We start from the raw sequence: 12,125 nt of genomic DNA, 5'->3' as shown, positions 1-12,125 counted from the left end.
AAAGAGTTAACAATGCAGACATTCCTAGCACTAAAATAACATTTTCTCTCTTCATTAGTCACACCTCCAGGCCCCTCACTTATGCTTGCTTTCCATTTTGAATTTTTATTCACACAAAAAATAGATTTACTGTTAATCAGACTACTGTATTATTGTAAAAATGGTATAAATAATATCAACGCATTTGTGAAACATATTAGACCCACCAGTTGACATGTATTGGATGCATGACATGATTTGTTTACTGCTGAATATCAGCAAAAATCGAACATACATTTCCGCTGGTTTGAACTCGATTTCAAGGTACTTTTAGTCCATAAACCATTCATAATCATCTCTATTTCTGTAATATATATCTTCCATTCTATCAAATGAGACCAAGAAAATGAGAATACAACCATAAATACCATATGAAAATATACCACATAATCGCTGTTATAAACCAAAAACATGGTTGAAGTTTTTTTTTTCTCATTATGCACTGTGTGCTGCAGGATTTTTTTTTACTGCGCATACTGACTACTCAGACCCATTCTCTCATATGTAGGCCTACCAGCTTTCTCCCGCAAGATTGGAAGCCACTAGAATTTTGGCGTAGTATTACAAGACCAACACTGGCTTGCAAGCCGAAATATTATGGGACCGACAGTGAAAGGGTTAATTACGCGGCTCAATTATTCAGTTATTATGCTTGTGTTCTGGCAGTGCCCTTTTTTTTTCAGGCTTTGTGCAGAACCTCTAAATTGAAAGTTAAGTAAACATTTGTTCAAATTATGTTCAGTGCCTTTCCAATAGCCAAATATCTTTTTTTATTCTAGTAGTTCTTTCTTATAAATGTAACACTTGATATTAAATAGCCTAATGATATACAGCCTCTCCTGGCTTGTGTCAGCCATGTTTGATGTTGTAATAAAGTTGGTAGAATTACCGACAATAGGTAAAGTAAAAGGACACAAGTGCAACTAATGTGACATTTTATTGTGGCGAAACGTTGCCACAATAAAATGTCACATTAGTTGCACTTGTGTCCTTTTACTTTACATGTTTGATGTTGTTTTAATGTCACCTTTGCACCATTTATAACATTTCTAGTATATTTTTAAATGTTTATACAGTAGTGTACTGTATATTGTAATAAACAGAGTAGAGGAAATCAGCTCTAATATACATTATTTAGGTACGTAGTTGTTGGTAAACGAGTACGTCGCTAAGCGATGAGAGGCTATACTGTATTCTGGAGATAAGCTCTGACACACTAAATGAGTCCAGTTTTGCTGGACCTCTAGGAACATAACCTACAGCAGATTTGTAGGGACAGTTAATGCTTCCTAAAGCACATACCAGTTCTTTATTAGCCATAAATAATACAAAGAAACTTAACTTTGTATTTTCCTAGTGCAGAACAATTTTATTAAATTAGAAATGTGCAAAGCTACCAAACTTATAAAACATTAAAATTCCAAGTATTTCAATTTATGCAATAATATTAGGGATATTTAAATTATTTTTGTAATGAAATACAAAAAGTTTAGCAAAATAATCATCATCATGCCAAATAGCAAAATAATCATCATCATACCAGGTCATGTTTTGAATGGCAGATGCCAAAATTAATAGTAACTGGATAAGATAAGTTGCTATTATTGAAACACTAGATCTAACGTGTTTTCTCTGTATCTCTCTCACGAAGCCTTTCCATTAAATATGTTTTGTTTATGTACAGTATATGTAATATACATTGTTGATCTTACTAAATGTTTGAAACCTATCAGGTGTTTCAAGGTTGTGGACCACCCCGTCTAGGGCGCAGTAAGAGGCAGGCTCCAGCAAAAGGAGAACTTACACAAGAATTTTTAGATTTTAGTACAGACAATCGCCAAGACAAGAAACGTGATAAGGAGTTAGAGAACATTTCTGTCAGTAAATATATCCATGAAATAAAAACAAAGGTGAGTGAGTAACAATATGGGCTTTATTCTTAGTTTAATTCCAAGAAAGTTTATAATCAGACAGATATGTTGCTGCAGTGTAAAGAAACTAGTATACTAAATGCTTTTTTTTTTTTCGTCCTTTCATTTTTATAGCAAAGGAAATGTTTGAAATTGACAAAGTGAAAGCACATTGAGGTTGTTTCCAAATGAGTTTAGGAAAATATGTAATTGTGATATAATTTTTGTTTACTATTAGCTGTGTAACGTATTAACAGACCTGTGGCTGTGTTTAGAATCAAAAGAAAAATCCAAGCCTCCTCGTTATGATAAAAGTATTTTCGCTGATGCTTGAAATAACCACATTGTAGTTAGCTACAATATTTACAGTTTCCTGCCAATAATTCCTCTATATTCACACGTATCAGTAGGTGCACTACATTATAAAGATCTTTTTGTTGCTGTCCATGCTCGCCTTATTTAGTTTGCCCCCTCCCCCCAAATTACTTTTTGCTACACTAAGCCAATAACTTAACAGATCAAGAATGCACGTGAGTTCTGGAGCGAACTACCGACCAAGATGTGCCGAGATGCTGATCGCAATGGTGCCTTGAGTTGCTGGACAGGCATAAAGCTTGGCAAGTGCGTATATGTTACTTTTTCATTCTGTTTCTCTTTGTGCCCCAAGTACTTCATGCTCATTCTTCAAACTTGGTGCCACAAGACAAAAGAAAGGTGGCTTAAATTTAAATATATGTATTATTTACCTCCATGGGGAAGTGGAACAGAATTCTTCCTCCGTAAGCCATGCATTTTGTAAGAGGCAACTAACATGCCCTTCTGTATACATTACTAAAGTTAAAAAGAGAAACTTTTCTTTTTCTTTTTGGCCCACCCTGCCTTGGTGGGATACGGCCAGTTTGTTAAAAGAAGAAGATGTATTAGTTACTAAAAAGACAAAGAAGGAAATTTAGAAGTTTGATTGTTTGAATGTGCGGGTATAGAGTACAGATAAAGATTTGATTGTTAATGTTATGAAAGAAAAGAAGCCGAATGTCCTAGCATTAAGCAAAACATAGCTCAAGCAGTAGAAGAATTCCAATGAGGAGTAAATGGGGTGATGATTTAAATGTAAATTCAAGAATTGTGTGGCTTTAGAGGAAAAGTGGGATGTGAGAAGTGGGTTATAGTAAGTGTTTATGTACTTGTGTCAGAGAGAGAGAGAGAGAGAGAGATAGAGACAGAGCTAGAGATAGATATAAATTGATTGATTTTGGGAGGTGTTAAACAAACATTTAGAGTATTCTAAACCAAGTGAAAGAACATTTGTTGTGGGTGACAAATGATAAAATGGGAAAGCCTTTTGTATAGGGGACAGTATGCAAGTTGTGAGTACCATGAATTAAAGATAATGGGGGACCCATTATCTTTTATTCATGGCTTGGTAGTAGGTAATACATTTATTTTATTTATTTATTATCATACTGGCCGATTCCCACCAAGGCAGGGTGGCCCGAAAAAGAAAAACTTTCACCATCATTCACTCCATCACTGTCTTGCCAGAAGGGTGCTTTACACTACAGTTTTTAAACTGCAACATTAACACCCCTCCTTCAGAGTGCAGGCACTGTACTTCCCATCTCCAGGACTCAAGTCCGACCTGCCGGTTTCCCTGAATCCCTTCATAAATGTTACTTTGCTCACACTCCAACAGCACGTCAAGTATTAAAAACCATTTGTCTCCATTCACTCCTATCAAACACGCTCATGCATGCCTGCTGGAAGTCCAAGCCCCTCACACACAAAACCTCCTTTACCCCCTCCCTCCAACCTTTCCTAGGCCGACCCCTACCCCGCCTTCCTTCCACTACAGACTGATACACTCTTGAAGTCATTCTGTTTCGCTCCATTCTCTCTACATGTCCGAACCACCTCAACAACCCTTCCTCAGCCCTCTGGACAACAGTTTTGGTAATCCCGCACCTCCTCCTAACTTCCAAACTACAAATTCTCTGTATTATATTCACACCACACATTGCCTTCAGACATGACATCTCCACTGCCTCCAGCCTTCTCCTCGCTGCAACATTCATCACCCACATAAGAGCGTTGGTAAAACTATGCTCTCATACATTCCCCTCTTTGCCTCCAAGGACAAAGTTCTTTGTCTCCACAGACTCTTAAGTGCACCACTCACTCTTTTTCCCTCATCAATTCTATGATTCACTTCATCTTTCATAGACCCATCCGCTGACACGTCCACTCCCAAATATCTGAATACGTTCACCTCCTCCATACTCTCTCCCTCCAATCTGATATCCAATCTTTCATCACCTAATCTTTTTGTTATCCTCATAACCTTACTCTTTCCTGTATTCACCTTTAATTTTCTTCTTTTGCACACCCTACCAAATTCATCCACCAATCTCTGCAACTTCTCTTCAGAATCTCCCAAGAGCACAGTGTCATCAGCAAAGAGCAGCTGTGACAACTCCCACTTTGTGTGTGATTCTTTATCTTTTAACTCCACGCCTCTTGCCAAGATCCTCGCATTTACTTCTCTTACAACCCCATCTATAAATATATTAAACAACCACGGTGACATCACACATATTTTAAGAAAAATAAAAGGGGATAAATAAGTTCGAGATATGTTGGGGTTGTCAATGACAATGGTGCTACACTATGAATTGTGGTATAAAAATTTGATGGGTAGACTTTTGGATATGCAAATTTTTTTAGGAGTGACTTGATATGTCAGATCAGTAAAAAGCAAATAGAATAAAAGAAGAGTGGCATCAGTGGATAAAAGAGGAGACAGTGAGAGGAGATATAAGCAGCTGTTAGTAAAAAAGGTAGAGTAGAGAAAGTATAGGTAATGATGAAGTTGAAGAGGTATAGGGTAGGTTTAAAAATGGTTTTAGAATGAACAGCAGAAGTGTGTGGTTATAGGAAGGTGCACAAGGAATGATTGATGGAATGAAGATGTAAAAAGGTAGTAGGTGAGAAATTTGGTATAATGAGATGTGTGTGGGATTAAAAGATTAAGAATCTGAGTGTTAGTTGTCACAGGTGCTCCTTGCTGGTGGGAGATTTTGAAGAGGAGTTGCAAAGGTTGAGGAGGAATTTCGTAGGATGTATAGTAAAAGGAGAGTCCAGACCCCCAACCTGAAACTTGTCCACAGGGTCCAAGAATTTTGAAAAAAAAATTTTCTTTCTTATGAAATGGTAGAGAAACTTTTTCTGAAGGCAATAAAACAAAAAGTACTAAATTTGATGGAAAAATTTACAAAATTACGCTCTCGTGAATTTTGCTGCGTCAGCGATATTTACGCATCGGTGGTTTTGCCCAATTTGACTCCCATTTTAGGCCAAATTACATTCCAGTGAACAAATTCTTAGCTATTTCACTAGTATTACTTCTATTTTAAGAACTGAGCACAAGAAATCACCCAGTCAACTGTTTCAACTACCCAATAAAATGATCAGAGATTGGTAATTTGACCAATTTCACACAAAGTTCAAAATATTCCAATTTGAAAATAAGGTCCAGAATAAGCAATGCAGGCATTCCTGGCACTAAAATAACATTTCCTCTATTTATTAGTTATGTTTCTAGGCTTTACAAATAAATTCTATTTTGATTTTTTATTCACAATGCTTTTTTATTCATACCAAAAATAAAAGATTTACTGTTATGCAGTATTGTATTATTATTATAATCAAGGGGGAAGCGCTAAACCCCGAGGATTATACAGCACCTGGGGGGGGGATGTGGAAGGCATTCAGGCTTAATTCGGGGAACTGGAGCACAGATCCAATTCCCTAAATCAAGAGCCCCTCACCAACATCAAGGAACCTTCCTTGAGGGGGTACCAAAGTATAATGGTACCAATACTTTTATGGGTTTCAACATTGCAGCAAGGAGGCGGCTGGAGGCAGTACAAACATGTTTGAAAGCAGTGTATGGGGATGAATAATATGCAGAGTATTCAGAGTGCAGAAATTAGAAGACTGTGGCATTAGCAAAAGCATATGTCTGAGGGTTGAGGTGGTGGTGATTTGGGCATTTATAAAGATGTATAAATTTTGGGTGGAAGAAAGAGGGGTAGAGGTTGTGCTTGGAAAGATTGGAGGAAGAGGGTACAGAAGGTTTGTGTATTAAATTGGAGTGGAGACAAATGGTTTTTATGGCTTTACATGATGTTGGAGTGTGAGCAGACAGACTGACAGACTTAGGGAGCACAAAAGTAGTGTTAGGTTTGCCAACACTAACAATGCTCTTTTCTGTCACGTCAGAGATCACAGTCATCCTACTGACTGGTCTTCTGCTAAAACTGTCTTCCCTATTTCCAACTTTAACAGTCGCCGTCTGTTTGAATCCTCCCTTATACATATTATTATTATTATAATCAAAAAGAAGCGCTAAGCCACAAGGGCTATACAGCTCCCTTATACATAACTTTCCTTGTATGAATCTTAGTCCTGGCTTCATCTCTGTAGATGCCTTCCTTTCCCACTACATTGTAAAATGCTCCAAACTTCAGAAAACCTGTGACTTAACTTGATTCCTTTTTCTTCTTCTGCCTTGGGTATTTGTTCCTTCATTATTTATTTTTCCCCCCTCTGTGGGCCCCTAGCTCCCTTGAAGTGCTCCTCTTTCTTGGCATTGGACTGGCACTACCTCCTGGCCTATGTATACTCCCTCCTCTCCTTTTCATTAGTGTGATTTTGTAAATGGTCCAAGTCGGGCCGAAACGTCGTCATAAGCTCCTCTCTTCTATGTGCTGGTTATTTGTGTATCGTTCCAGTCACGGTATTGTGCCTTTTTTTTTTTTTTTTTTTTTTTTGTTACGAAGGGACTCAGGAGACCAGGTAGCCAAACTTGAGTCCTGGAGGTAGGAAGTGCCTGCACTCTAGAGATGTTGCAGTTTGGAAGGTCATGTGAATTGTAATGTCTCTGCACTTATGGTAAGACAGCTATTGAATAAGTGATGTTAGTCTGTATTTTTCATAGAGGTCATCCTGCTTTGGTATTATTATTATTATAATCAAAAAAGAAGCGCTAAGCCACAAGGGCTATACAGCTCCTGCTTTGGTAGAAAATGGCGTCTTAAAAAAAAAAAAAAAAAATTCAGATTTGGGTTAATTTTCTGTTGCAGAGACTATATTTCTGTAATATATCAATATATTTTTTTTTTTTTTTTCTCCATGGGGAAGTGGAACAGAATTCCTCAGTAAGCCATGCGTCATAAGAGACTACTAAACTGCTGAGAGCAAGGGGCTAATAACCCCTTCTCCTGTACATATTACTAAATTTAAAAGGAGAAACTTGAGTTTTTCCTTTTGGGCCACCCTGCCTCGGTGGGATATGGCTAGCTTGTTGAAAGAAGAAAGACCAATATATTTTGGTATGGGAATGCCACCGAATCAAAAAAATTTTTGAGTAGTTGAATCTGATAGCATTGGATAATCAAAATTCTCAAATACAGAAGCATGAGAATTTGTGAGGGGTGACTGTGCAGTTATAATTTCTGACAACAGCATGTCAAACCAACTCTGTTTTCAGATACGAGGGCAAGAGTACCTTGAATGCTACCGAGCCACAACACAGTTCTGCTATGGATGAGCAAATTATGCGACTGAAAGTAATTACCAGCAAACTGCAAGAGGCTTACAAGGGTCGAGATGTGTCTTGGATAGATGAAGGTAAATGCTTGCGTTCTAAATAGTTATTGTTTTGGTATGAATATGATTATATTATGCAATAAAATAGTGCTGCTAGTTCAGCTGATGATTAAATTATTATTATTATAATAAAAAAAAGAAGCGCTAAGCCACAAGGACTATACAGCGCCTGATGATTAAAACTATCCATTAAATGTAGGGAAAATGTTTAATACTTTATTTTTACAGTATCCTTAGGTATGCCAGGGCCATACCAAAGGATACTGAACTTTCAACATTGTTAAGACTAGATTATTATTATTAATCAAAACTAACCGCTAAACCCCCAAGGGTCGTACAGTGCTGCTGACAAGACTAGAATTAGTTTTGATTTTTTATCTTTGATATATCATAACTTAGCATTTAGTTTTGGTTGTAATAATTATAACTAGCACTAAAGATTGTAATAATAATTCTACAGTATATCACAATTACCTATGAAGAGCAGAAAATTATCATAGTACATGGGGTTAAAGATAATTAAATTTTTTTATTTATTCATTAATACATGCTTTTAATTTAAAAATCATTGTATTGCCTCCTGCAGAGTCATGGCTGACCAATGGTGGAAAACAAGATGAGGAGGCAGTAAGTGATGATGGAGCCTTGGGTGATGAGGGTAGTGGCAGTGGTGATGGATCACTCCATGGTAATTATCCACCTGATGATGAAGACGCATATGGTGAAAGCAAGGACAAATCACATTCTAAAAAGCAAAGCAATAACCATGAATATGATGATGATGAAGACAGGTATCAGTTCAATCAACCAGGTCAAGGAAGCAGTCATGCTGGATCTGGGAATACTCATACTGACTATGATTATAGATATGAAGGCTCTGGTGGAAATTGGAATGGGATGGATGGTGATTTAGAAGGGTCTGGTAACTATGGAAAAGCTCAAGCTCCTAATTTCAACCAAGAATTTCCCTACGAACCTTATGAACCTCCAAGCATTCCCCGTGAACCGACTGAACACAGTGGTCCCAAACATGAACCAGACCAGCCACCATCTGCTGCTGCCAAAAAAACCATGTCCCTCAATCGTGCCATCACTATTTACATGTTGCCAGCTTTCATCATGTTCCTTGGCTCGCTAGCTTAATTCACACAAAGTATAGCTCAGTCCCTGGGCAGAAGCTAGTGAATCTGAATCAAGGAGTGTCTTGGATTTTACTAGAGACTGTAGGCACCATCACTTTGTGATAAATGCCAAGGGTCACTTTTATTGGTGGCTCTGATGCCATATTCAACAATAATGAAGGCAGATTATGAAGGGTATTGCAGCAAAAATATTAAGATTAAATCATAATCAGAGTGGAAGGTAAAATTAAGTAATTTTTTCATGCTGAGAGAGAGTACAGTATACTGTATGTATAGCATCAAGGAAGTGGCTCACGAGTTTTGATACTTCACAAAAAATGTATGTATATTGTTAAATATTTACGATATTCACTAAAAGTGAATCAAGTGATTGTAAGATATAAACATGAAAATTTTTATAAAATATTATAGTTTAAAGCGTACAGTAAATGAACTTGGACCAGTTAATATCAGTGCTTCTCCATTTAGAGAGACGTATAACTGTTTTATAAAAGCAGTGTCTAAGAGTTAAAAAGAGGCATGAAATTGAGGGAAAAATGTGGGTAGTCATTAGGTAGGAGGATTATGATAATATCCCCTGTAAGTCTGTTGATTATTATAATCATAAGTGCTAAACCCACAAGGGTCATACAGCTGTTGATGAATCTGCAGGTTTCCTCAATTTATTGTATTTCAGTGGAGATATCAAGTTAAGAATCTGAAAAAAAAAGTATGCTTCTGAAAGCCATCATCATAGGCCACAAGGAGGAAGAGAAAATGTGGACACCCACGGTGCAAAACTTGTGTGCCATGAGACTGGACCTGTGTAGCATTACTCACTCACTCACTTTTATTTATTAATGTACAGTAGTTGTATTGAAGCTTGAGAGCATATTTAATCACTTATTTTGCTTTACTAATGCTACTATTTTATGGTAGTTTTGGTTTAATTGGCTTACAACTTTCTGTAAAGGATACAATGTTCATTCTTAATTCTGAAGAAAACATTAAATTTTTAAATTTAATAATGAGTTCAGTACAGAAATTTGATACTCAAGCAATGCATGCACTCTTTCATTTTTGTTGCTGTGATAGGTGATATCAAAAGTTACCTTGGTCTCTCTAATCAAAACTTGGCCGTCCAGGCATAAAATCTATTTGCTATTCTTTATTTTACAAATTATCTTTTGTGTATTTTACTGAAGAAATGTATGTACACCATCTTAGTATGAATGTGTCATGTATCACAATTATGCTGTATATGTATCCTTTTTCGAGAGTGAAGAAAGTATTGATAGAATCATCTTAATCATTACATTTGTCATGTGTTCTGTTTTGTCCATGTGTGTGTTTCTTTTATCATTGTGGGAAAGTGATCGTCTTTGGTATATGGTACTCATTATAATTGTCATGTTTTGGATGCATAATGTAGCCCAACAAGTTGACCTCTTACCCTAGGTATTCTGCTGCAGGTAGATTACACCACAGACTTTTTCTTGATGTTCAGCTGGTGATGATTGCCTACGTTACAGGCTGTACTCCAGTGTTATACTTTTTGTATCAAGTGGATATCACATGCTTATGCTCTTGATGTTCTATAATTTAACAGAAGTGCAGTGGCATGTGCAGTTATCTTTGTGTTTAGCTGTTATCAGCAGTAAGCAATACAGGCTATAGTTTAGTTGATCTACTGCTGGTGTAAGCGTACAAGTTATTCCGTTATATTCATCAGACTTCGTCAAGGAACAGCAATAAGAAGTGTACAACAAAGGATTATATAAAAAGTCAAGTTACATTTTCCTAGTATAGTTTTTCTCATTGCCCAGTGGGTACTCTTAAAATTTTTTTATATATACTTTAGTAATTATGTATTGCATCCTGACTATTTAGTTTAGTTCTTTACCAAAAAATATTCAGGTCTACATTACAGAAACATTTTGTTAAGAGTACACAAATGCTGATCTCAAGAGCTTAGATATCTCTACCTCCTCACCATATCCAGATGGCAAACAAGTTTTCATTTGGGTCTTTATGCACAGAATGCATCTTAAGAACTTTATTCTCATAGTTTTATTTTTATTAGGACTGATTTGTTACTGATGGGCATCCTTCAATGATGTATTAAAAGTGCATAACAATTTGTTGCTTTTTGTGACTAAAGCAGCAAATACAATAAACATTAGTTTTTACCTTGAGAGCATTCAGTAAAGATGACCCAGGTGCTTGTTACATTTCCATCAAATTAGAACAGAACTAGAACTACATTGACTTGGGATTTAGAAAATAACCTATTATAATTTTTGTCTTGTCATGCATTTTCTGCATGTATTAAATATGGGTACTTTATATTTTATTTGATACAATAATGTGGTTATAATCAGCCACTTTTGTTGAATGTGTTCAAGCCCTGCAAGTAATAGTCAGATCAAATTATTCAAGTATTTTTTGTTTTAATTACTGGGATGCATAACATTTTAGTTCCATAATGAAACTAATTTATGCAGAACTGCCATATTTTGAACAATAGCATGATTTGACTTTTGTGGTTTCAGCTTCATGCTAGTACTCTTAGTTTATTATTTTCACTACAGTATTCTAATGTGCATGATATGACAATAGCATGTCTTAATTTGTTTCGAGATTTATCCTAAGGACATCAGATTACAACTTATTGGCAATCCTTGCATTTTCTGCACATTATAATCAAGGGAAGCACAAAATCCACAGGAGTCATACAGGTGCCCAGGAAAATGGGGAAGGGCAATCAGGTCAGATTCCTTGGAACAGGAGCCTCTTACCAGTATCAAGGCATAAAGGGAGATGCCTTTGATGCCAGCAAGGGGCTCCTCATCCATGGAAGTGAACCTGTTCTTTCCTTTGAATGGAACCAGTTTGCTTTGCATTCCTCATGCTCTATATGACCCCTATGAGTTGGGTGCTTTTTCCTGTTAACAGAGGGGCCTTTTATGTACAGTGATAAGTACTATTTTACCAAGAGAACTCTTTGAAACAGCTTAGGTTGTAGAAAATCAGTCTTATTATGGAAGTGTTACTAAACGACTTAAGAGATAATACTCTTACATTATGCTCGAATTTGTTTCGTGGCAACACATTTAATGTACTAACATGGCAGTGAAACCACATTAGTCCAGTCCTGACTTACTGGAGAAAACAGTGCATTTATTTATGTATGTATTCAATTTTTATGTCATGGTATGTGCATTAATAGTCACCTGTCATTCATCTGGCACTGAACGAAATTCCACTCTGTAGGGAGGACGTCTGTACAGAGATATTTTGTTATTTTATTGTAAATAATACATAATGTAAAAACTTGTGTGGGTTTTTTCCTTCACCATACTCAGAACTGAGTAAAATGAAAGTTCTG

The 12,125-nt window shown here is 36.5% G+C and overlaps 1 protein-coding gene across 2 annotated transcripts in view; it reads left to right on the top strand.

The window, feature by feature from the left end:
• Positions 1-12,074, top strand: part of dlp (glypican dally-like) — a 477,280-nt gene extending 465,206 nt beyond the window's left edge. For both annotated transcript variants that reach the window (XM_053771625.2, XM_053771626.2), the window contains exons 7-10: positions 1,773-1,949; positions 2,467-2,570; positions 7,498-7,637; positions 8,203-12,074. In XM_053771625.2, the coding sequence (XP_053627600.1) occupies positions 1,773-1,949; positions 2,467-2,570; positions 7,498-7,637; positions 8,203-8,759 (978 nt within the window). In that variant the 3' untranslated portion in view covers positions 8,760-12,074. The remainder of the gene's footprint in view (positions 1-1,772; positions 1,950-2,466; positions 2,571-7,497; positions 7,638-8,202) is intronic.
• The last annotated feature ends 51 nt before the right edge of the window (positions 12,075-12,125 follow it).

Source organism: Cherax quadricarinatus, chromosome 5, assembly GCF_038502225.1.
Source record: "Cherax quadricarinatus isolate ZL_2023a chromosome 5, ASM3850222v1, whole genome shotgun sequence".
Taxonomy (NCBI): Eukaryota; Metazoa; Arthropoda; class Malacostraca; order Decapoda; family Parastacidae; genus Cherax; species Cherax quadricarinatus.
Note: the sequence above shows the minus strand (reverse complement) of the source record. Positions and strands in the feature narration are given on the sequence as shown.